The 26,816-nt window shown below is 37.3% G+C and overlaps 1 protein-coding gene across 1 annotated transcript; it reads right to left on the bottom strand.

Moving 5' to 3' along the window:
* Positions 1-1,635: 1,635 nt before the first annotated feature.
* On the bottom strand, positions 1,636-25,538 carry LOC131159678 (uncharacterized). Its single transcript, XM_058114761.1, has 4 exons — positions 24,953-25,538; positions 24,527-24,860; positions 2,634-2,758; positions 1,636-2,353 (listed from the first exon to the last, which is right to left on the bottom strand). The coding sequence occupies exons 1-4, from the start codon at positions 25,079-25,081 to the stop codon at positions 1,898-1,900; spliced, it is 1,044 nt and encodes a 347-aa protein (XP_057970744.1). The 5' UTR covers positions 25,082-25,538; the 3' UTR covers positions 1,636-1,897.
* Between the last annotated feature and the right edge of the window lie 1,278 nt (positions 25,539-26,816).

The raw sequence follows: 26,816 nt of genomic DNA, 5'->3' as shown, positions 1-26,816 counted from the left end.
AGCAAAGAAAACAAAGGGAATCATGCCCAAGAAGCAAAAGCAAAAATAACTGAAAACAACAGAGCATCAGCAAGGCTTACTGAAGGCTATAGCACTTGCCTTGAGCATCAAATAGGATTTTATTTTCTGAATAACGGACTTGGAATTTTAAGGCTATGTTGTCGATGATCAAGAGGGAATTTCCTAGCCTTCCAAGATGATAAACCATGGCAACCCATGTAATCTTGATTCTAGCAGCAGAAAGTCTATTCCCAAAGGAGGAGAGCCACTGAAAATTCTCCTCTGGGCTTGAGAAGAAGATCTGGTAAAATTTTATTTCCTTAAAAACCCTGTAATAGAGGATTTTCTTCTTTCATTAATCTGTTTGTAGAAAAGACAGGCCTGGCTTTCTCCCTTCTTCCCATTTAAGAACTCTATCAAGAGTTGCTAGCCTATGCAGAATGGCAACCTTGCTAATGAAGCACACCTTGGGATGCTAAGCTTGAACCATATAAAAGATTATCCATTTACTTTAGAAAGAGTTCTTAGGTGCTTCTAGGCAGAAGAGAAGGAATACGAACCTGAAGGAGCAATGGTCCAAGATATACCATCTTCTGTTTTAGAAAATTAGGAACTCCAAGAGTCTTATTCTTAATTTCAGCAGCCTTGGAAGTGTGTCATTTCTTTGTCATTTCCAACCCTGAATATCCATAATCTCTGAAAACTTTGTAAAAGTGGAAGGCCAAAATCTAAAAGCAAGAGGGCCAAAAGAGTGAGTTCTCATAGAATAAGAAAGTATTCTTCTTATTCGAAATTGTATGCTTAATACAAGCAGCAAATTTTCTTAACATAACTCGTTTGTTTCGCAGAATAGACATTCCTTGGAATCTACATGCATTTGTCTTTCAGCTTATGAACATGAATCCATCCAGCCAAAAGAGAATTCATTCGTATTTCTCTCTTTTCTTGCTTCATATTTTTGAGTTTCAAATAGAGCCTACATCATAATCTCAAATCCAATGTATCAACGGGTTACAGGAGGGAACAATAGCATGTCGCCTTCACTTCTTCACTTGATGAAGTGACTTATTGTATAATTAGTTTTTTCACCTAGTGACCCTGTATAATTGCCCACTTCCACGTCTGGCAAATGCATATTCTCTGAATAGATACAATTAAAAGCAGACATAAAAGCAGTAGAATTCATGCTAAAAAGCTCTGAAAGATTAAAAAGACACTTACGGATTTCAATTCAATGAAACAATAGAACATCCGGGCTGCCAATCACAACTTCCAAATCATATATGAAATTGTTAAAAGCATTGGCAGGTTACTGAAACTTCATCATCTTTAGAAGCCAGAACAGAGTGAATTTAATTGAAAGTAACCCACCAGTGTAAATTTATTACCAAATTAACTTCCAAGAACAATTTGCTGAAACATTCTCCCAAACCCATTTCACATTTGTAAACTCACTTCCGATTAGGCCATAAGATCATTCAAATGCCTTATTCAACTTTGTCTTGCTACACAGCATATAAAAATGGAATGAAATTGGACATATAAAAATGAGTTTTTCACTCGATTTGTCCATGTTTTCTTTCCAAATTTTCATTCCATTCCATTCCCATGATATCAAGATTCCCAGACATAAGGTTCTCCAAACAGCATCACTCTTTTTATTGGTGTGGTCTTATCAATAACAATGATAACAATTATATATTTAAGCTTTAAAAAAACATTTTACAGACCCTTTTTTGGGGAATCACCAAAACTGTTATCAAATATTACATGGCAACTATGTTGTACAAGAAGCACGTACCAAAGGTTTACTCTCAATTTTTCAATCCTCTTTCTCATCTCTTCCTCCAACGCACCTACCTCCTTTGTCTCTTCTACCCTTTTTAGTTCCAAAGATCTAATCATCCCAGTCATTTTCCCATCCGTCTTTGTTAGGAGACCTAGAAGCAAGCCCATTTGCTGAGATACTTCCTACATGGCGTTCCCTTGGTGACGTCGCTGCCTTGTCATTATCCCAGTCATCATCCCAGCCCTGATCCCAACCTTCTGCAGTTTCCACATTAGCATCTGAAAAAGATTCTGGCAAACCCATTTCAAGCTCCTGATATGGGACTTCACCATGCTGTCTCCTCTTCCTAAACTTGCAGCAAGCCCACGTTCCTCCGAAAACAAGAGCTGTTAAAAGCATCAAGTAGGCACCATTGATGGGGGTAACGAACTCAGAATAAGAAGGGTGGCGCAGGAAAAAGTTTCCTACAGGCGGTCGACGAGAGCCAAAATGCAGCACACAATTCCCATGTCCAGCATTTAAAACTACTTCAGTGATATCAGAAACACTCGTTGATGTATTAATCTGAAAAACAAACAAAAGCAGGGTAATGCTCTACCAGTTAATGCAAACATTTCACTTCCATACTCAAAAACCTGTGGATTATCCATCCCTACTATGAATCCATATTAAAGAGAAGTAAGAACAGATAGTTGCTAGGACATGAATCAACAAACCAACCTCCTCAAGTATGATTTGTAACCCCATTTTCATTTTAGTTATTACTCCACCAAATCCTATGTCCCATAACTTTTTCCATGATAACCAGAGTAAAATTATGAAACAGCAGAATCAAGACTCATACCCTTTTAGTTTTGTGTCCAAGTATTTCGACATCCTTCAGAGCATTTTCTACCGATATCCCAGTAAGATTCACTTTCAAAGTGCTATCTCCATCATTTTGAACTAGAAGGATCAATTCTTTGGACCCTGCAACAAGGAAAGCATAATATAAATGAGTTTGTTCTTAGTTTCTTTGCATTATTAACTACAAATATTTCAAAATAATCTATATTTCTATATTTTGAACATAACACAGCAAATGGAATTTTCATACTAGAAAATTCTCAATCCAAAAAGCAGTTCTGCACATAACATAATAACTGTTTGAAAGAAACTATTCAAATTGGCAGGAAATTGCTTCTTTGCCTAGGTGAACAATTTTTCCCACTATTAAATCATCGTGGACAGTTCCCTTTTAACACTCAACCTTCTCCTGTTTTCAACCCCTCGACACCCTCCATCGACTTCCTTTGCGTCCAGCAAATTAATCTCCCATACGCATATCCTTTTTTGCAGAAACACATTCCCACCTGCTCAAGCCACTTTGGGTCATTTGTAACCACATAGTTGGAAAACCATAATCTGAAAGCTGTCTCACCACTCCTTCACTCTATTCTGTAAACCCTCCGCCTTTAGCCACATATTCTCAAATCAAAAAGCAGTACAACAGACAACACAATAACTGTTTGAAAGAAACTATTCAAGTTGCTAGAAAATTGCTTGTTTGCCTAGGTAACACAGATAATTATCCCAACCATTCTTTTTTATAGCAAAAGAAGAAATTTCATTAATAGATTAAGAATTTACATAAAGGAGAAAAACATCTCCCTTTAAAAATCTGGGACAAACATAAAAAAACAGCAAATGAAAGTAAAAGTAGAACAACAACAAAACCAAGCCTTAGTCCCACTAAGTGGGGTCGGCTATATGAATCCTTTTCCGCCAATTTATGCGATCATGGACCATTTCTTTTGATAGATTCAAGGATATTAAATCATTTCCCAAGTTATTTTAGGTCTACCCCTACCCCTTTTACTGCCCCCCACGGTAACAAAGTCACTCTTCCTCACAGGTGCACTATAAGGCCTACGTTGCAAGTGTTCATACCATCAGAGTCGTCCCTCCCTTATCTTATCTTCTATAGGAGCTACACCTAACTTACCACAAATATGTTCATTCCTTAATTTATCTTTCAATGTTATACCACTCATCCATCTAAGCATTCTCATCTCGGCAACTTTTACTTTTTGGATATTATGTTTCTTCGTCATCCATCTAAGCACTTCTCCATTTTACCCAACCTGCTTTAACTCTATGCATTACATCATCTTCAATTTCTCCTTCAGCTTGCATAATAGATCCAAGTTATCGAAATCTACAAGTGCTATTTATTTCTTCATCATCAAGTTTAACTGTGTCTCCAATATTCCTCCTATCATTACTAAAATTACATTTCATATATTCTGTTTTATTTCTACTTCTCATAAAGCCTCTAAATTCCAAAGCTTCTCTCTATAATTTTAACTCATCCTCTACTCCATCCCTAGTTTCGTCAATTAATACAATATCATCTGCAAACAACATACACCATGGAACCTCCTTTGGAATACTTTTAGTCAATTGGTCCATCACTAAAGCAAAAAGATAAGGACTCAAAGCAAATCTTTGATGTACACATATGGTAATTGGAAATTCTCTAGTTTCTCCATCTATAGTCCTTACACTAGTCATTACTCCATCGTACATATCCTTAATGACATCGGTATACCTACAACATAGACCATTTTTTTCTAAAACCCATCATAGAACTTCCCTAGGTATCCTATCATATGCTTTCTCAAGGTCAATAAATATCATATGCAAGTCCCTCTTCTTTTTCCTAAACTTTTCCATTAATCTTCTTAAAAGATAAATAGCTTCTGTGGTAGATCTCCCAGGCATAAAACCAAATTGATTTTCTGAGATCTTCGTTTCTAACCTTAATCTTTGTTTGACTACCCTTTCCTATAGTTTCATCGTATGACTCATAAGTTTAATTCCACGATAGTTATTACAATTTTGAATATCTCCTTTATTTTTGTATATAGGTATTAAAGTACTTTTCCTCCATTCATCTAGCATTTTCTTAGTTTTTACAATTGTATTAAATAAATTAGTTAACCATATAATTCCGCTATCACCCAAGCATTTCCAAACTTCAATTGGGATGTTATTTGGTCTCATAGTTTACCCATTTTTCATCTTTTTAGTGCAAACTTAACTTCGTTAACTCTAATTTTGCGAATAAATCTTATATTTTTAGTCTTTTTCCTCATTTGACAATTCTAAGTTTAAGCCTTCTATTTAGTTTTCGTTAAACAACTTACTAAAGTAACTTCGCCATTTTCTTTAATATCTTCCTCCTTAACCAAGACAATATCATCTTCACTTTTTATACATTTTACATTTCCTAAGTCCTTGCTCTTCCTTTCTCTAGCTTTAGCAAGTTTAAATATATCTCTTTCCCCTTCTTTTGTACCTAATTTATCATACAAACTATTAAATGATCTATATTTAGCTTCACTAACAGCCTTTTTTGCATCTTTTTTTGTCTCCTTATATTTTTCAAAGTTATCTCTGTCACTACATTTTTGCCACGTTTTATACCAAATTCTTTGTCTTTATGATTTTTTGTACATCTTTATCCCACCACCAACTCTCTTTGCTATTCGAGAATCTTCCCCTTGATTCACCAAAAATCTCTTTTGTTATCTTTTTAATAAAGCTAGCTAATATATTCCAAAGAGTATTTGTGTCTATCCCATCCTCTAAGGTCCAATCCCCATCTTTGATCATTTTATCTTTAAATTTTATTATATTTTCTCCTTTTAGGTTCTACCATCTAGTTCTCCTACATTGGTTTATTTTATCATTTTTCTTCCATTTTTTAATACATATATCTAACACTAACACTCTATGTTGTGTGGTTAGGCTTTCACCTGGAATAACTTTACAATCTTTGCATGATAAACAATCTACCCTCCTAGTTAAAAAAAAAATCTATTTAACTTCTATTTTATCCACTTTTAAAGGTTATTAAGTGTTCTTCTCTCTTCTTAATGAAGTATTCATTATCCTAAAATCATATGACATAGCAAAGTCTAAGATCATCTCCCCAGACTCATTTTTGTTTCCATATCCATATCCTCTATGTATACTCTCATAATTTTTATTATCTCTTCCAACGTGTCCATTCAGATCTCCTCCTATAAATATTTTCTCAGTCCCTGGTATGTCTTGCATAATACTATCCATATCTTCCCAAAATTATTTCTTAAGATTCTCTCCCAAAATCAAACTACAAGATTGAGCCAATCTCACTGAACATCCAAAAAGCTCACCACTAAATACACAACCAACACATCACAACAATGCCATGTATGAATCTTTTCCCAAACCAGCAACCAAACCATTGCGCCAGAGTTTCTTTATAAGATTCAAACTTTCTTCCGTTTTCTTCCCACGATAACCATCCATCAACTTCCTTTGTGTCCAGCAAAATAATCTCTCCCACAAGCATATCCTTTTGTGCATAAACACATTCCCAAAAATCTTATTCCATCTTTTATTTTCCTGCTTAAGCCATTTTGGATCATTTGCAAGCATATGATTGGCAAAACCATAAATCTGAAAGCTGTCCCTTCACTGCTTTATTCCCTAAACAGCTCCCTTTAGCCACATATTCTCAAAAGAAAAAGCAGTTGGATCCCAATTTATGCCTTCCCCAACCCCAACACACACCCCCTTCCTTGACGGCAGGAAGTGTCATCTAGGAAAATACGGCGGCGATCTGAATTTAGCCTAGGCAAGAGCTTTTAGGTTGTCACTGGGTAAAGTTCTTCCCCGTCAGCTGGTACTATCAACCTGTTGGCGAGACACAAATTTTCTGCCATAAATTAAACCATGTAAAAGATGTCCCCCACCAATGACAGCCAACCAGACAATTCTCACTCAAAATCTCCTTGAGTTCTCTCAGGTAGGCAAGTCTCTGTATTTATCTGACTTCTTTCATCTGTATACACAACCATGGTAAAATCTTCCCCCCCCCCCCCCCCACCGATAGCTTATCCATAAGTCTGACAACAACGAGTTCCTCCAAATAACTCCCTAATCCATGCTTAACTGTGAATTCCCCCACCAAAATACCTACTCCAATCTATCCAACCTCCACATCACTACTATGCCACCATCACTGAGAGGTAGACCCATATTCCAATTGCCATTCCCCAAACACTTCTTGCACATAAAACATCAATCTCATCCCGCTTCATCTCCAACCAGAACATATCCCCTCCTTATTTTCTCAAAGAATCCTGGACCACGACCTTCTTTCTAGAATCATTCAACCTCAAATTTTTCATGGAATGAAAAATTTTATTGGCTTCATTGACACACCAAAGTTTCCCTATTCCCATTCCCTATATCTGCACTTTCCACCTTCCCTTTTCTGTCATAGTTGACAGAGAATTTCAGTTTTTTCATTTCCTTCTTCACATTGCCACCACAGTAGTGCAGTTATTCCAAAACACAGTTACCAGAATAATGCTAACACCCTAACAGAGCAAGAGCTGGTACAGATGTTCCAAAACAAGGAACATTTTCATTCCAGAATGTTAACATAATGATTCAAGGTTTTATTTCAATATTTTTCACATAAAATTTTTAGTAGTTAAAGTGGGGAAACAGCGAATTGTATTCTATTTACTGTCTATCTCACAAAAGAAAATCTCTCCTAGATTTAGAAACACCTCAATATCCTCTCCAAAATATACGAATGCCACTGCACATTTTTGCCAACGTATCTATATAAATATAACCCCAAATGTTCCACACTATGGAGATTAGAGAATGTGCGGTAATGCAATCCCATTGCCGTTCCACAAACTGAAACATCCCATGTTCTAGGTAACATTGTTCCAAACTGTTCCATTCTTCAGATCAAGTTCTTCTCCACTCAACTATTCCTCTCCATTCCTTCAATTTGATGGAACGCTTGCTGCTAGAAACCTTCAAAGGAAACCCAATCAACTTGCTAACCAATTTAACAATTTGCAACACACAAGCTGCAACCTGCTCCTGGTTCAATCTCAGTATCGAGATTTGATTGCTGGCACCAAGACATCGGGATGGCTGCTTGTTCAGGCCCCCACCCCATGCTGAGACTTTCCCTCAAGTCTCCCACGAGGTATTATTGTCATAGAGCTCCATTCCCTGTATTTCCCTGGATCTCTCTCCCTTACTAGAGTCTGGTTGAGAATCCTCCATCATCTTCATCCTGCTGTAATTGTCATTAGCCATCATCTCATCTCCCTCTTGTCAATCTCAAAGCCTCCTCTTGCTCGACTTAATGTCCTAAGGATCCCTCCATTATCTCACCCATTCATACAGTTAGACCAGGCCCATTAGTTCTAAAAACACAAGGTTCTTGGCCAACGACCTGCTTTGGCTAACATTCCTTAGTAAAGTTACCAAATTGGCTGCCTTTAAAAACTGCACTAAAGGCCCAATTCAATAGATGAGAGCCTTCCTTGAGCCCTCCTGCAGTTGTTTAAATGAGTCCATTATAAAAGACAGCACAAACATACTCGCCCAATAATCCTAAATTTGAATCAAGCATCATGTCATCCAACTGTTTCTCACACCCCCTTTCTGTTTTAGTGACATGCACATATTACTCACCCTTTGTCCTGCTCTCCCTCAGACCTCTGTAACCCATGTTCCCTCTCATTCTCCTCTGCAAAATCTTTCTTCAATTCTTCCCATAGAAATTGATGAAACCTCCTAAATTGCACACAAAAAAAAGAGAGTAAGTTTCTACTCAGCGTAAAATTGTTCTTCAGACTTTTCTATGGGGATCTTTTGTGAAACCTTTATGTCATGTTTGGTTCATGGAATATCTAATAGGACTAGGATGGAAAAGTAGCCCATGCAAAGTTTATGCTATTCCATCCAACATATTATGGCCATTCCATTTCCTAGGAATAGATATATTGCGAACTTATTGCAAACTGAACATAACCTTAGGTCCACCTACCTTGGCCATAAACCCATTTGGAGAGAGGGAGAGGGGGTGTTTTAATCTCCAAGAACACTATCCTCTCAAAACTTTTTGCAGCTCAGTTTCACAGCAAGCTCCAATCTTGGTTGTTCACTCCTCAAAACCCAAGATCTAGCCAATCTCTGCCTAGAGCTTGACCCATGCCTTCAACAACCAGCTGCTCTTCATCCTCTATCTACCATTCTCACCTACTATCATTCTCTACCCCTTAACCCTCCAAACCTAGGTCAAACAATTTACTTTTGTGGTAAAGTTAATGATGTAGGAGAGAAAAAGAGAAGAGGAGGAAACAATAAATCGAAATTTCCTGGAGTATATATACAGCTCCAGGTCTGCCCTCTTATATATTAATAAAAAAACGACACAAAAGGCAAAAATGCCACCATTAAAACCACATAATTACTAAAATAGCATATTCTTCAAACACTCCCTCTCAAGCTAGAATTATATATATATATATATATATATATATATATATATATATATATATATATATAACCTAACCCTTGCTTGTTTCCCCCCATTCAAACCACATAATTACTAATAGTCTAAAATAGCATATTCTCTTCAAATGCTCCCCCTCAAACTGGAAGTTCATAAATATTACCTACTACCGGCTTGTTACAACCATTAGACAAAAGCAAGCTTAAATAACACCAAGGCTTGAGCAGCACTCGGTAAAAAACTGAATTAACTAACCAAACTGATTGTATTTGGTTAAATCGTTAATTTTTTTTATCACTTTGTACAGTATGAATTTTTTGGAAAATTTTGGGGGTTGAGTGAGGGTTGTATTCGGTTAACTGAATTTAACCAAACAAAAATGTATATTCTAAAATTTTCTAATTTTATATTTTAAAATTTTCTAATTTTAATTGAGGACTAAGTCATTAGCCTTCACATCTCACATTTCCTATTTTCCCCCTCACCATTGACGCCCTCAATGCTCAGTATCTGAAGGCAAAACTGTCCAATATAGAAATACTCAGAGGCTGAAAAGTGTGCATACCACCTCCTTCAATTAGAAGGCAACAAATGGAAGCTGAATTCAAGTTTCCAGCTGATCATTAACAACATTCAAAAGTTTCTTCTTGCATATCAAGCCGACCTTCATTGGCAGGAGCCAGGAAGACTAGTAAGGATCAAACCCACCCAAATACACTGGCAGGTTGTTCCTTCAAGTCAGTCAGCGGCTCACTTCATTAAGTGGTATGTAAATAAATAGGGCTGAATGACTGAGTGGCAGCAGTGGGCAGTGGCTGACTGCTCACTACTCACTGCTTACTGCTCATTGCTCATTGTAATTGGTTTAAATATAATTTTTGTGTTGCAATTGGCCGGTCTCTTAATTCAATTTAAGCAGGAACTTGATTTCTTAAAATTGTACCAAGACTTTATTTTCAGAACCGATTTAAATTCGGTAATTTCAGTTAATATCGATTAACTATTTTATCTGAATTACAATTCTGTTGGTTAACCATTTAGTGTTTCGACCAATTTGGTTCAGTTCAATTCAGTAGATAAAATCTTTAACCAAAATACTTTGGTTAGTTCTGTTAATTCACCAAATTAACTATACCGTCCAATTGCTTAGTCCTAAATAATGCCTTCGTGAAAACATTGCCCAACTGATCCACATATTTCACAAATAGATTCCTCGCAACCTTCTTCAACCAAGCATCCTTCACAAAATGAATGTCAACTTCAATGGGCAATGTCTTCTCGTGATTCATGAAACACTGGGTTGCAGATGACCTCCCTCGTTCTAAGAGTTTTTCCTCTCTATTTGTCACCCTACCTTTGAGTTATTGACATATTTTCAGTTCAAAGAGTCTTGGCCCTTAGGCGATCAAGACCTAGACTTATTCACTTGGAACTAGCCAAAATGGATGCCTACCATGGTACTGATTGATACGAGAGGTCCGTCTAGTTATACTCGCATGTCTAGCACATGAGTTTGGGTACAACTAGAGCACAAATTCAATGAGTGTTATAAGAGGTTCTTAATCCAATGTTGGAAAAGTATTCCTCCTAGAGATCACTACATCTTCTAAGAAAAAAACAAGTAGGGGGGTCATAGTGGGGTGGTCCACCTACTAGCATGTGCATCTATGTGAATTCTAAAAAATTCGTTGCTACCCCCTCCCTTGATAAGCCTCCCCCTTTCTAATATGTATAGGGATGATTGGTCAACAAGACTCCTTCATCTTCCCAAGACCAGTAAAAGGAAGAACGAAAAAGAGGCAAGCAACCATGGGTCTCAAAGATCTTCTCATTTTAACCCAAAGAGATCCTTAGACTCCCCATTCGATGGTGTAAGGCAAGAAAGTGGATATCACTGAAGTAATAATTTTATAATTATGCAAGTGCCTTTCTTTCATACTTCAATGCATATATATAACATTTAATCTTTTATTCTTGTGGTATGTGTAGGAGGTACCATAAGGTAATCCCTAGGATTAGTTGTCCCTTCAGATGATTTGGCCAATATTATTGGTGATGAAGAGGACACGGAGATGGAAGATAGAGTGTTGGGCCTCCAAACCACATTTGGTACTATTTGTTTCTCTCATCTGAGAGTGGTTAAAAGGAAAGAAATTTTCAAGGAGAGACATTGTAGAGAAAATGAAAGCATATCATATTTGGATATTAAAGATTATAGAGATGATCACATCTAATGGATACTTTAAGAGAGAAGCTGATAGAGCCTCCTTGGATGATGAGAATAGTTGTCGCGACGATAAACGTAGAGACAGAGAATGGGGAGGGAGATGCATGGAGATGCCTTCTTACATGATTCCTCTCACAGAGGTCAATTTCATTCACAACTCCTCTGACCACATTGTCTTTTGGCCACATAACTTCCACATTCTCAGCCACTTGGACAATTTACTCAAACTTCTCAACAGAAGAATGGTCTACTTCAAGATTCTCATTCTTCCCCAAACACAACACTCCTTCAGCAAGTATGTTGTTCCCTATAGATTCTCCCAATTGCACTACTCCTCCAGCAATCCTAAGAGCGATGGACTTGCATGGCCATGGGAATTTCATGCATATGGAGGATCCTAACATACGTAGATTTTTATAGTTTTAGAGTATATGCACAACATGTGAGTTATTTTTAGTAGGTTTATTGCTGCAAGTGAGTTTTTGGCAAGTGCAATTTCACACATAAAAAACATTATCTGTCATGCAATCCTAGAGAATCTATCTTTGCTTCAGATGATAAAGCTTTGTAGATGTGTTAGGTTTAGAATGGACAGCTACAATTCATGTTTTAAGGAAACTAAAGATGTCATCTCATCCCTTGAGTCTCGTGCAAAACTAGATTAACTGATGGTTGACAGAAAAAGGATGAAGACCAAGACTTATGATACTTGGTGACACAGCCCATAGCAATCCAAGGGTTCAACAATTCCCATATCCAAGGGCATCTAACTTGGCCTTCATCATTTTTTCCTCCATGATAAGTTTGTCTAGCTTTACTTGAGAGTCCAAGACTTGAGGAATGAGTTACCTCTCTAGCTTCCTTCCAACAAGAACCATAGCAATTCACTCTAAACCTGGCACACATCTACAAAGCTCTCACATTAGAACCACAAATTCTAGCTCAAGCATAGAAATAGAGTCCCAAAGATTATGTGACATGCAGAATGCTTCCTCAATAGCATGGAGATAATGTTTTTCTCATGTGAAATGGCACAATGCCTAGAACTTGTCTCTAGAATTATGAATCTGCTCCAAATAACTAATGTGTTACATATGTATTCTAAGACCGATAATTTACATATCCAGAACCTCTCAATGTGATTACCAAGACCTCATAAGTCCATCACTCCAACTACTAGGAGGAAAGGTGAATACATGGGAGACAACCTAATAGCTAAAGGAGTATTGTATTATGAAGAATAACGATCTTAAAGTAAATCATCATGATGTTAAAATTTTTATGAAGTCTTGGGAAATTGCCTTAGTGGCTGAGAATGTGGAAGTTGAGTAGCATGGCCAAAAGGCGATGAGGTCCGATGGGTCAGGAAATAAAACTCAGTTATAGGAGAAGAATCACATAGAAAGGCATCCCCATGGTTATCATTAGTACCGCTATTCTCCCTTTATCAAAATGATTATCATTAGTACCACTATTCACCGGTCATCCACGGGGAGCCCACCATTGGGCTTTGCAAGTCTGAAGCAGAGTAGATGAATCTTTGAAAGCTTTTTATTTCTTTCTTTCCAAGCCCACCAAAAGATGGAAAGAGGGATGAGGTTCAAAGCCTTTCACTTCTCCTTTATGGCTCTGATGCCTTTCGAAGCCCAAAATCTGCCCGCCAACTGAATTTGTCGTAACCCACTGCTGCCCTGTCAAGGAAAGAGCCAAATTCCACATGTTCCTTGTCCAGGGGCAGTGGAGAAGAATGTGGTTGACTAATTTTGCTTCAGCCATACAGAGAAAACACTGATTTGTGACTGTAAGCCCTCTTTTCTGCAGATTGTCAAGGGTTAAAATATTTCCATGTGCGGACTCCCAAGCAAAAAAGTCAACCGTTAAAGGGGCCGCTGTCCTACAAATGTGGATCCCAGGGGAGTTATTGCAATTTGTTCCCAACTGTGAGAGCTTCTTATAAAATCATTTAACAGAGTAAACGCCATTTTTATCCAAAGCCCATTTTGGCTTGTTAGGGATGTTTTGGTAACGAAATTGCATAGAAATCTGTAGAATTCAGAGTGTGAAATTCTCAATCTACCACGTTCCTTGTAAAAGGAATGTTCCAGAAAATTCCCTAATCAATGATTTGGAGATGATGACTAATAAGGGCATTCCCACCAGCCCTATGTCGTCACCATCAAATATGCATCTTTGTTATGTCAAAAACCTAACTTTGATAGACTTCCATTTTCTATAGAATTCTTTCCTAAAAAATTTCTTTCCTTTTCCTCACTCTCAAGTGAAAGAATGGTGCCAAAACTAGGTCAAGCACACTATCTTCCATCCTTGTGTCACCTACATCACCAATACTATCAATCAATTCATCCAAAGGAAGAGCTAGTCCATAGGGATTAGCCTCAATAAAAATGAGTTTTGTGTATATACTTTGAAGTACAAAAGAAAAAAAAAGGTGCTTGCTTAAGTTATAACTTTTTTTCTTGAGTGTACATATTTTTGGCTCACATATCATGCAATAGGGAGTCAAAAGCTTTCCTCCTTGGTAAATAAGAAGATCTTGAGGATCCATGGTTGCTTGCCTCCTCATCATTATTATTATTTTTTTTTATCGGGCTTAGGAAGATGAAAGAATCTCAACAACTTATCATCCTACACATCAAAAAGTGCAAGGCCCATTCGGAGGTTAGCAACAAATTTTTCGAACTCATGCAAACAATCATCTTATCATCCTATTAACTTGTCCACCCCACTATACCTTCCCCAACTTGTTTTGTTACTAAAAGATATAGTAGACTAATTTTAGGAGGAATTTTTTTCCTACAATGGATCAAAAACCTCTAACAGCACTAAATGAAATTGTGCCCCAAAACAATCTTCCGAGGTACACCCTAGTTGTACCCAAATTGGCAAGTTATACAATGTAGTGTGTATAACTAAACAAACCTCTTGTCGCGATTAGCACCCGCACAACATGATTGTATGATGGCTGGCACCCATCTTGGGCAGCTCCAAACAAAGAAATCTAGGTCTTGATCCCCCAAGACTCCTCAACCTTGAGCTAATGATGTCAAGGAACCCCATTGTAGGGAAAAAAATAGTGGAGGAAAAACTCCAATAACCAAGGAGGTCATCTACAAATTTCTCATGATCGATGTAATCTAGAAGCTACCTCTTAGGAAGAACCTCGTGTCACAACCAAGATTTGAAGGGGACCCTCCCCAAACTAAAAGCACAAGGAGAATATAGCATAGGAGCCAACCTTTTTTGAAACATCTACAAAAATGAAGAATCAAGATATGTTTACTTGATGAGCAATTGATTGTACAACTACTTCATGGTACAGATCCAACCTAAGGCACATGAAACCCAAGTAAAAGGCTCCCAATGTGAAATAATGGCCCCTTGATATCTTTGTAGCTATAAAAACCTTGGATTTTAGCAAAAAGATGTAGCATGAAAGCCAACAAGCTAAGAAAGCTATGAATTCAAACTTGCCCCATCATCTTGGACCAAGTATCGGCTTGCTCATCTTGCTATCATAGTGACTATGGAAAAGGGTGATCCAATGGATGAAGGTCACCTTCTTAGCAGTAGAACATAGTTTATCTTGCATTACACACTCAAAAAAAAAGACATCCAGCAACCCTGCTTGTTTCAATTTCTCTAGGCCATTTTGAGTAATATGCTGCACCCAATCTTCGCAGCACACCAAACTCGGTGGGAGAGTGTTCCATTTTGAGTAATATGCTGCACCCAATCTTCGCAGCACACCAAACTCGGTGGGAGAGTGTGGAACCTTCCCTTCTTCATCATGAAACGCACAATGAATCCTATCGGCTGTAGGAGTAGATGTTAGACCTCGGTTCACACATGCATAGCATCAGTCCTTGACATGCTGGCTTATGCCCCTTATTCTTTTTCACCTCTACCCAAAAGAAATCACTCAAGATTGTATGGTCCCACCAACTTCATTTCTCTAGAGTAGCTGGAAATTGCCAGACTTGTGAATCAACAATGCAGTCCCTGAATGAAGAACCTTGCCCATGTGGCAAACCTCATGTTAAGGAGGTGATCTCTCTTAGCTAGAATCTCCTTGATGGTCTCTCCCTCATATGCAGAACCACCCTCATCAATACTCCTAAGTCCTCAAGCAATAACTTTGACAACTGTCATATCCATGAATGTTGTGGATCCTAGAGCCCACTGAATGGGATGAAAAGTGTTAATAGTAATACAAACAATTGAAACAAAAGGAAGGCACTCAAGGAAGTTCGCATTCTATCATGAATCATTCTTCAAGATTCGCACAAACTTTTCTCAAGGGTTTGGGTCTTCAACCAAAAAAATGCAAAAACAAAGGTGAAAATGGACAATTTGCAGTGAAAGCCGAGGGACACAACTATTAGGTACCCACAAGGACAAGCTCCGTGAGAGTCATCCCTCGTAGGAGCAAATACCGATAGGTACTAGCCCCATGAAAGTCAACTCCCGCAGAAGCAAGCAAGTCCCCAGGAGGACAAGTTCTGCCAAAGTCAAACCCCATAGTCAGAGGAGCAAAACCCACAAGGACCAGCCTTGCAAGAGTCGACCCAACACGAACCAACGCTCACTCTTGAAATTCTTTCCTTGAATTGAAATAAAATATTTTGTTGTTAAATGTTACATTGCTACAAGTAGAAAATGCTTTGATCTCTGCCCTTAGCTTCTCTCTCTCTCTCTATTCTCTCCTAGCCTCTTAATCGGAAATGTAGTTTTGAGGTGTAGTGCTTATAAATAATAACAAAGAGACCTCTCTTTTTCCTTAGTGTCTTTTATATCTTTACTATCATATCCAGCATTCTGCAAACCACTTTTTTTTTTAATCTTGGAGTTATCCCCTACCTCTTTAAAATTTTCTTTACCTTGCATCATCTACTCTTTCACATTTAACAGATTTTAATAAAGGAAATTTCTTGAGAAAATCTAAATGCTTTGATATAAAAGCAAAATTATCACAAGCAACTACAACACCTAGCCTTTGTTTTATCTCTTATTATTCATTTTTTCTCAATGGCTGAGGACGAGATGATGATAATAAACATAACAATGAGACCCAATTCTATGTTTTTTGCAATTCCTGTAAGCATACTAAAGGAGGACTATCTTTATCATTTAAGCAGCCTATTCTTCAATTCTAAGTTCCAGAGTAATTTAGGACCATATACTTGTGTTGTATAATTTTTTGTTATGCTGGATCACTTTTTAGTTATGTGTTTCATTTAATGTAGAGTGTAATAATTATGTGAATAGGTCCATAGGTAAGAGTCCATTTGAGTGTGTATTTAGTTACAAACCACATGCACCTATTAATCTTGTTACTTTGCCACCAGCAGCCTGTATTTAAGAGCCTCATTAGTCTTTTGTTCATCACATCTATGAGTTGCGTGCTGAGATTAGGTGTACACTTGACATGAGTAATATGGATTATAAACTTGCTACAAATATAATAGGGCTAGAGCAGAACAGTACCAAGAAGTTCCTTTAAAAGGTTCCGTGTGTAAGCTCTTGACGCTTTCTCTGTCCTTAAGAAACTTGGACCTGATACATGTTTAATTGATTTGGCTGATCATACAACCATGTCCAGCTTTTTATGCAAGGGGATTTGACACCTTACCAAGGCACTTTTGAGCCTCATACTTTCATCTAGTGCTCATGGAGGTTTGCAGTTTGTTAAGCTCCTCCCATCTCATCCATAGGAAAGATGACGAGTCCATGACTTCAGTTCAGGGTAGTTTTCGACAATATCTGATTTAGTGAATGCTATATGGATTACTAAGATTGTTATTCATTGAACTGCTCCTAAATCATAAAATAGTCGTATTACACCCTTTGGAGTTGAGTTCCTTTCAGCTTAAGGAGTATGACACAGGACAACCTTTATCATTTAGGCTGCCCATTTGGCATTCATATTTTCAGCATAAATTTAGTAAAGTACACATGAATTAGACCTTGCGTTGTATAATGTTTTTTTTTTTTACTAGTTAAAAAACTTCACTAAAAGGGCATCAAGGGGATGCTAAACCAGATTACACAGAATCATCCCTCCTTCAGGATGTCACAAAAATCTAAAATTACATTACGGTCATTTGCTACAATACTACAATGCCAGCTGGAAACTGCAGTAATTCACTGCTCTTTACTAGTCTGAAGCAGCATAAGAGAGTTTTTGAACACACTCCTGTTTCTTTCTTTCCAACCACACAGAAAATTGCAAGAGGGATGACAGACAAAGCCTTTCTCTTCACCTTCTTTGCCCAAATCAATTTCCATGCCTAGAGCTCCCCCCCCCCCAAAAAAAAAAAACCGAACTGACAGTAACCCACCTTTGTCCAACCTTGGTTCGAGCCATATTCCAAAGGTTCCTTGTCCAAAGGCAATGAAGGAGGATATTTCTCAATTAATTCTGCATTAACCATGCAAAGGGAACACCTATTGACGACAGTCAGCCCCTTTTCTGCAGATTGTCCAGGGTTAAGATCTTTCCATGTGTTTCCCATTAAAGCAAGAAAAGCTACCTTTGTAGGGGCAGCTGTATTCCAAATGCGAGTCCAAGGGGGATTGGTGTCATTTGTGTCCATTGGTTAGAGTTTCCCATAGAAGTATCTGTCTGAGAAGATCTCATTTTTGTCTATGGTCCACCATGTTTTGGTGTTGGAAGTAGTAGAGACGACTATAAAAATTAATGAGACAGTGGAGTTCCCAATCTTCCACATTTCTGAAAAAAGGGAATGTTCCAGAAGATCCCCAACTCTGAAATTCAAAGGGGATGAGTGATGAGAGCTTCCTTATTGTGGGCCAAGTTATAGATGGCAGGAAATAAAACACTTAAGGCCTCCCAGTCTGGTCATACATCATGTCAAAATTAAATGTTGTGATTGTTGTCCCAGTTCCCCATTTGAAATATGATAGAAGGGGAAAAGTCATCCCAGCCTTTCCTAATGAATTCCCACAACCCTACACCATGTCAACCTCTGTCAGCCTGAGTGGTCCATTCAGTATGCTCTAACCCATATTTAGAAGCATTGATACCCTGCCAAAGGTCGTCTTTTTCTTCCATAAATCTCCACCAGCCATTTCCCAAAAGGTGCTTTACTGAAAGTGTGAAGGGACTTCAGCCCCAAGCCTCCCAAGCAAATAGGTTGTTTGACCATGCCCCATTTTTCAAGGTTGAATTTGAACTCCCCACCCACACTCTCCTAGAAGAAACTTCTCTGAATTCCTTCAAGTCTCTTGGCAACTGGGGCCAAAAGAGGAAAAAGAGACATGAAATAAATGGGAAGGTTTGTCAAGGTACTTAAAATAATGAGTCTGCCACCTTTAGACAAGAAATTCCTTTTTCATCCTTACCAATCTTTTTTCAAACTTCCCAATAATGGGGTCACACACTCCCCAGGTCTATGAATTTGGCCCTGAGAGGAAGCCTAAGATAATTGATGGGTTAAGATCCCATCTTGCATCCCAGAAGGCCAGCAAGGAACGACCCTCTTGTGCCATCACCTCATGTTGTATAATGTTATGCCACGTTATGGTTACAGTGTAATTATGTGTTTTAGATAATTGTACGGTATAAATACTTAGTACTTGACATTTGAGACAGTTTTTTATTAAACTTGATGTTAGCAAGTGTGTTCTCTTCCCTCCCTCTATGTACAATTTTCTTCTTCCTTCTTTTTCTTTCTTCCTTCTTCTCTTCTCTTCCCTTCAATTCTTTCTCCTTGTCTCCCTAATTTCTCTCTCTTCCCCAAAATTCATTTACTATTCCACACTGCATACATTATTTGATGATTTGATCAAAGAGGGTGATTGGACAAAGGGGATAAGATAGACGCAAGCACTTTATGGAATAGTATAGCTAGATCTATTAAAACTATAGCAAAACAAATCCTGGGTGAATCTAAAGGAAGATTCTTAGGCAATAAAGAAAGTTGGTGGTGGGGTCAAGATGTCCAAAAAGCCATAAAGACAAAAAGAATTTGGTATAAATCATGGCAAAATCGTGAAAACATAGAAAACCATGTAAGGTATAAAGAGGCAAGAAAATATGCAAAAAAACCCTAGTGAAACAAAACATAGAACTTATGATAATTTCTATGCTAGACTAGATACAAAAGAAGGGGAAAGAGACATGTAGAAACTTGCAATACCTAGAGAAAGAAAGTGCAAGAACGTGCAACCTAAGTGAGGTAAAATGTATAAAGAATGAAGATGATAATGTCTTGGTTAAAGAAGAAGACATAAAAGAGAGGTGGCAAAGCTACTTTAATAAGTTGTTAATGAAAACCAAATTAAAAGCTTAAACTTAGAAGTCACAAATGAGGAAAAATTAAATTTGAGATTTATTGACAAAATTAGTCACTAAAGTTAAGATGGCTTCAAAAAAGATGAGAAGTTGGAATTCAAAAGGACCACATAACATCCGAATTGAAGTTTGGAAATGTCTAGAAATAATGGACGTATATGATTAACTAATCTATTCAACTCCATTATCAAAATCAAAAAAATGTCAGATGAATGGAAGAAAATCACATTAATAACTATATACAAAATAAAGGTTATAATCAAAATTGTAATAAATATTGTGGAGTTAAACTTATGAATCATATGACAAAACTATGCGAAAGGGTAATTGAACAAGGAATGAGGTTAGAAACGAGTGTCTCAATGAATCAATTTGATTTTATGTCTATTAGATCAACAACAGAATCTACTTATCTTTTAAGAAGATTAATGGTAAAGTTTAAGGAAAAGAAGAGAGACTTGCATATGGTTTTTATTGACCTAGAGAAAGCTTGTGATAGAGTACCTAAGGAAGTTTTGTGGTAGGTTTTAGAAAAAAGTAGGTGCATTGATGTTGTTAAGGATATGCATAATAGACGAATGACTACGTTAGGACTGCAGGGGGAAAGTCTAGAGAATTTCTAATCGCAATAGGTGTACATTAAGGTTTTAATTTGAGCCTTTACTTTTTCACTTCAGTGATTGATGAACTAGCTAGGAACATCAAAACGAGATCCCACAGCTTATACCGTTCCGTTTGCAGATTATACTGTTTTGATTGATGAAAATAAGAATGGAGTAGAATCTAAGTTAGAACTATGAAGAGCAGCTTTAGAGTCTAGAGGTTTTAAGAAAAGTAGAAACAAGACAGAATATATGAAATGAAATTCCAACCATATGAGGTGGAATATTGGAAGTAAGGTTAAACTTGATGGTCAAGAAATTGATAGCACTTGTAGATTTCAATATCTTGGACCTATTATGTAAGTGGGGGGAGAAATAAAAAAGGATGTAATACATAGAGTTAAAGCTAGTTGGGTAAAACAAAAAGTACTTCAAGCATGCTGTGTGATTATATAATACCGTTAAAATTAAAAGGAAAATTATGTAGAATGACTATAAGAACAGTCATGCTTTATGGATCAAAATGTTGGGCAACTGAAAAGCAACATATCCAAAAAGTAAAAGTTGTCAAAATATACATACAAAGGTGGATGAGTGGCATAACATTAAAGGATAAATTAAGGAATGAAAATATTGAAGTTAGGCATATAGCACCAGTAGAAGATAAGATAAGGAAGGGCTGGCATGGATGGTTGAAACGCATGCCAACTAGTGCACCAATGAGAAGGAGTGAGCTAGTTACTGTTACTAGTATTAGAAGGAGTACGGGTAGACCTAAAATAACATTGAATAAGATAGTGAAGAATGATTTAATAGCTCTTAGCTTGTCTGAGGAAATGCCCTCAATCATGTGAATTAGTGGAAGAGGAATCATGTAGCCAACCTCGCCTAATGGGACTTAAGGCCTATTGTTGTTTTTCTGGTTGGAAATTTTTTGTGTTGATTTTTTTTTTTAATATTAGTAACACGGTATTTCTAGTCTACTTTGTTCAACTTCAACCTTCTTTTCTTTTATATTTCTTTTTTGGCACAAGCAATTAGAATTTTATGTTTAATTCAACCACTATTTTTTCCTTTGTGTACCATTACCACCATAAAGTAGTGAAAAGTAAAATACATATATTCTTTCCTCTAGACATCACTTTAAAACTAGTATAAAATTTATGGCCTTCTTAACAATGTTTTTAGGTTGACTTAAGTGATTCAAATTTATTAAGTTCGTGTTTGGGAGCACGGATTTCAGATCTTGGATTTGGATTTATGCAAATCAATACAAAATTACATTGAATTTTGGCCAAATCCATGGCACAAAATTCATGCTCCCAAGCATAGGGTGAGAATTTCTTATTTGGATGGGATTAGGGATTAAAACATGCAAACTTTTCAATGTGCAAAATGTTATGTATGCTTGAAAAAGTTCATAGCCTTTATACCGAAGTCCCACTGCATAACATCCACTAGATTTGCTTGTCGCTACACCTGCTACTGTTTCATTCTACTACCTGCTATTACTATTTAAAACCATTCTCCACCCACCAACCTGTCATAATGTCATATAGCTCTTTTAAGTTGTGCATGCATCAATGCTCTCTTGATTAATGGACTGCATATACCATGATAAAATCTTCATTCCCAACAATAAAGGCATTTACATATAGCCTTATATCATAGAAATTGATACATGTCAAGCAACCTCATTTAGTAATTACATACCTTGATGATTTTATTGACATCCAATTTGGATATTACATGGCTGTAGCACTAATGTATCATAAATAATAGTCTCAAAAAATGAATAATAATTTGAAAGAAAAAATATTTACCTTCTTCTGTATATCATGATTCAAAAATATATATAAACCATGGTTTAAAAACCCAGACCACCAGCCAATCTTAGAATTGGCCACCTGTACAGTCCGGGTGATACCTGTGACTCGAAAATGGAGCAACCTAGTCAAAAATCAGGTAACTTGGATTGAACCGGCACAAACTGGTCTTTGGCATGGGTCAAGCCAGTGAGATTTACATTAAAAATAAAATAAAATAAAAAACCAAAACAAAACAAGTAAAGAAAAATAGGCAATTGGCGAACATCTCACTGCCAAGCTGCATTTCCTCCTCCGGCAGCAGCAGCAAGCTGCTTCTGCTAAGCTGCATCTCCTCCCCTGGCAGTGCAGCAGCCATCTCTGCCAGCAGCAGCAGCCTCCGGTGAATTGTCCTCCTCTTGTGCAGCTGAGCTACCTCCTCCTGCAGTGCCAGCCTCCTCCAATAGCACACAGGAAACTGTAAGGGATTGTTTGTTTGCATGTAATAGCCTCTAAATAGGGGCTGTACTCTAACTGGTTCAAAATTAGGTGAACTAGTTGTGTTTGTTTAAACCTCTAAGGAGCCTCCTAATGCCTCTACTTTGGTCAGCAATTCCCCCTTCTCTGGTTCAGTTAGAGCATGCACAGAATTGTTTCTTGACAAATTTGTCCTGAAAGAAATATGCCTCCCATCTCTCCCTCTAGCTCAAACAGATTCAGAAACAAACTTCCCAGCAAACAGATTCGTCCCTCCCACGAACAGAGAACAGATTCATCTATCCCATGTACAGATTTATATCCCATGAACATATTAATCTCTCTCATAAACAAGCATGCACACACACATAGGCAGTCAATGATGAACAAGAAGCGGTTTCGGAAATTGGCAAAGAAGAAAAAAGGTGTGTTTGATTGCCAATTGGAGTAGCTTAGACAAAATCTCATACTAGATCGAATGCTTTTAGGACTGCTTTTCTTTAGAATTTAGATCATCAACTGATCGACTCTCTCTAACAATTTGCCAATTTCAATCCAAATCCTTCAAAAAACGTTTCAGAAGTATAACTATAGGAGGGTTTCTATGTGGCTTTGAGCTCTAGGTGTGTCTTTGGAAAACCGAGGGCTTTAACATAAGGAGGAAAATGGGAAGAAGGAAAGGGAAGAGGACGGGAGACTTGTCGGAAGGTATGGAGGTCAAGGAAAGGATTGTTGTTCAATGGGGTGAACAAATTCCAATTGATTTTGGATTTTTTTTTGTGGATATTTTTTGTTGCGTGAGATTCCAATATTTGATGCTATTTTTTGTATCATCTTTAAATTTGCATTTTGAATGTTTTAGATGGTTAAAATGAAAAAAATACACATATTCATAAATTAGACAAAATTACTAAAATAATTCAATACCTAGATTGAGAGAGTGGTTCTAGTCAAATTCAAAACCCAGTTCACAGATTCAAAATTGTATTCTTTATTCAACACTTAATGCTTAATTTTGTCAAACACCCCCTAAGCCTAAATCCCTTAAACCTCCCCAAAGCCTCATCTGATTATTAAACTATGATTTATTCAACTAAAAATTTTCAAATCTCAATTTAATTTCATTTAATAGCTTCCTATATGGGTTGATCTTTTCAAAGTAAAAAAGGTTTGGCTTGCTTTTCAATTAAAAAATCTAATTTGCTTCTGAAAAATGAAAGACCTTGATGATGTGTTCATTTCAGCAATATAATTTAGGAGTGGAAGCTATTTTGTCATTAATTGTACTTGTACATATATAATAATATTGCATCGATATATATAGTTATAAAAAATAAATATATAATTATATATATGACATCATGTTGATGTCACCGGGTTGACCCGCCAGTTCAACTTGTTCGCCAACCCAATGGCTCATCAACACCGAGTGGGTCGCTGGTCCGATTTTTAAAACCATGGTATAAATACAACATTAATATAGAGTCTGGGTGAAACTGTGAGATATGCAAATATCCAACAATGTTGAAAACAGAAGATATTCTTTCCTTGGCAATCACAACACAGGTGACTGTCACAGCTCATGGGGCACTGTGTGAGGGACGCAGCTGTAGTTAACACAACACAGGCAAACCATCCGATCAGGAAACTCACGATTATCATGACTGTCCTTGGCATTTAATTTGGAAACTCAAAGATTGACATTCTCTCTTTGGTATTTCTCTTAAAACAACTTGTTGGGAGAACTCTCATCTCCTTCTATAAGATCTCATGATTAGGTGTTTCTTATTTTGTACCACAGTAAAATATGCACAAGTCCATTCTAATACTCACTGCATATTTCAGACCACATACGCCAAGCGATAAATAGCATGCAAAGAATTTAAAATGCATATCATGGCAAGAGGTCCAAAAGCAATTTCAGTTACCACTTTTGAAGCTTAGAACACAAACAATCATCTTATTCAGGTCCATGCACCGATTAGATGACCTGTCACAGTTTTCAACAATCTCTGCCGGCGCATCAGTTTTGTTGTCATCTTTATCTGTTCCTTTGTCCTTCTGGCTATCAATTGGCGGACTCAATTTTCTGGTTGGCGGACTCACAGAAGCTGTATCGTTCGAGCTCTTTGGCTCCAATTTGGATGAACTCTCGCTGGGCACCGGAGAATAATTAGAGTTGTTCTGAGCAGATTTGTCAGCACCGTTTGAATTAGGATCCGATTCCTTGCCGGCGCCAACTGGACTCGGCAACGGAGATCTCTAGAAAATCAAATTCAATTCTCAACAATTATAATTAAAACATGAAAACAAGGAACTCGATATCAATGTAAATAGAAAAAAAAAATTATTACTTCTTCCTGGGAGCTGTAGTTCGGAGCCTCACCGACCAATTTTCGGAGCTTCGTGATTAACGAAGCATTCGAGACATCCGATACAATCAAAACCATCAGAATCAACGCAAGAAATGCATTTCTATCCATTCCACAATACCTCAAAGTCCCTAAATCCGAAAACCCTCAGCATGTGAAAATCAAAGCCCACACCAAGTAACCGCCCAACAAAGGGTCCAATAAGCTCGTTATCTCGCCGAAGCTACAACCCCTCGTCCACTTAATCAGAAAAAATTTTAAAACCGCAGAGCAGAGAAACGATCCTAACTTAGATTTGACGCAGAACAAGAATGAAGCAGCGCAGCAAGGATAAACGATCAGAGAAATCAAGTTATAGGACTTAGTTCGCGGTGGGAATGGAATGGGAAAATTTATTAAATTAGGGTTTCGGTATTCAATCTGCAAATGGGCACTGGTAAGCATCAACGAAGAACAACGAAGAACGTGGAAGCGAGGCGTGGTCTGGACGCCAGGGCAAGTCAAATATACAGGCCTACTGTGCTCAAGCAGTGAAGCCTTCATGTGAAGAAGTAAAATGAGTTGGATTAAGCTTCTTTGACTCATTCTATTTTTCGAAAAAAAAAAAAAATTTGAAACAATCTTTTCCAGTTTTGAATTGAAAATGGTAATTTTACTTTCAAAAAAATAACATTTAGGGCACAAATTTAATCACAATTTAAATATGCATGACCCGAATCCATAAAATAAAGGAAATAAATAAGAAAAGAAGAAGAGAAAAATAAAAACGAGCAAACGGCAGGATTCATCGAAGAAGCCTTTGATTTCATCGACAAAAGTCCTTATGTGGTTCGTCGACGAAATCCAAAGCGACGTTGATGAAGAGATCCCGAACGGCTGAAATTTCAGGCCTAGAGTTTGTCGACGAAGTCCTTCTTTCCCCGACAAATGTTCTTTTGCAATTCGTCGACGAAGGCGCCAATTCGTCGACGAAGTGGGTTGGGTCAACGGCCTATAAATACAAATTTTAGTTGCTTAAGGAGTAAGAAATCTCATCTCTCTCTCTCTCTCTCTCTCTTCGGTTTCTTCGTCGTTCGTCGCTCGTCGCTCAAATCAACGATCGGAAGTTACCACGAGGATCATGGGGAAATAATCTGTAAGTCTAGTAGAGTAGATTATTGAACAGAGTCTTTCCAGGCACCATTTCAAAACCAGGGTAAGTAGATATTTTGGAGTTTTATTGTTGTTTTGAAGTATAAGGGGCCTATGGAGCGTTTAATGAAAAGTATTCTATGGGTTGAGATGATTAATTTGGGAAAAATGTATTTCAGGGTTTTGAACTTTGAATGTGGTAAGGCGTGGATTAAAGGTGTCAGAAGGTTTTCCAGTAAGCCAAATAAGGGGATTAAGTTAAGTTAGAGTTTTTATTAAAGTTGAACTGAATAAAATGCTATATATGTATATTTATGATTTCAATTGTTATTTCGAAAACCAACCGTTCAAGTGGTCTTTTCAAACCTAGGATATATGTTATGATATTTTTAGTAAAAATGAACGGGGGAAAGTATAGTTTGACGTTATAAATAGGATATACTGTATACGAAAAATTGTGTGGCAGATGGATAATATTTTGGGGTTGTTGTATAACCGAGGTTATGAAATTGGATTGTAAAATACTAGAAATGTTTATGAAATACTGAAATGATCGTGAAATACTGGAACTGTATGTGAAAATGCAGGAAATTATATATGATGGCCACGAGGGCCGAGATTATGTTTAGTGGCTGTGAGCCGAGTTTTACATGATGGCCGCGAGGACCTAGTTTTATATGATGGCCGCGAGGGCTAATTTTTTATAATATGATAG

The sequence above is a fragment of the Malania oleifera genome, chromosome 7 (assembly GCF_029873635.1).
Source record: "Malania oleifera isolate guangnan ecotype guangnan chromosome 7, ASM2987363v1, whole genome shotgun sequence".
Classification (NCBI taxonomy): Eukaryota; Viridiplantae; Streptophyta; class Magnoliopsida; order Santalales; family Ximeniaceae; genus Malania; species Malania oleifera.
This window is presented reverse-complemented; position numbering and strand designations above follow the sequence as displayed.

What these genes read in the sequence shown, in the direction of transcription:
- LOC131159678 (XM_058114761.1), bottom strand. Translation starts at nt 25,081, where the DNA reads ATGGATAGAAATGCATTTCTTGCGTTGATTCTGATGGTTTTGATTGTA. An exon ending in ACTACAGCTCCCAGGAAGAA is followed by an intron (nt 24,861 to 24,952) that starts GTAATAATTTTT and finishes TTGATTTTCTAG; the next exon opens with AGATCTCCGTTGCCGAGTCC. An exon ending in TTGGACACAAAACTAAAAGG is followed by an intron (nt 2,354 to 2,633) that starts GTATGAGTCTTG and finishes TTTGTTTTTCAG; the next exon opens with ATTAATACATCAACGAGTGT.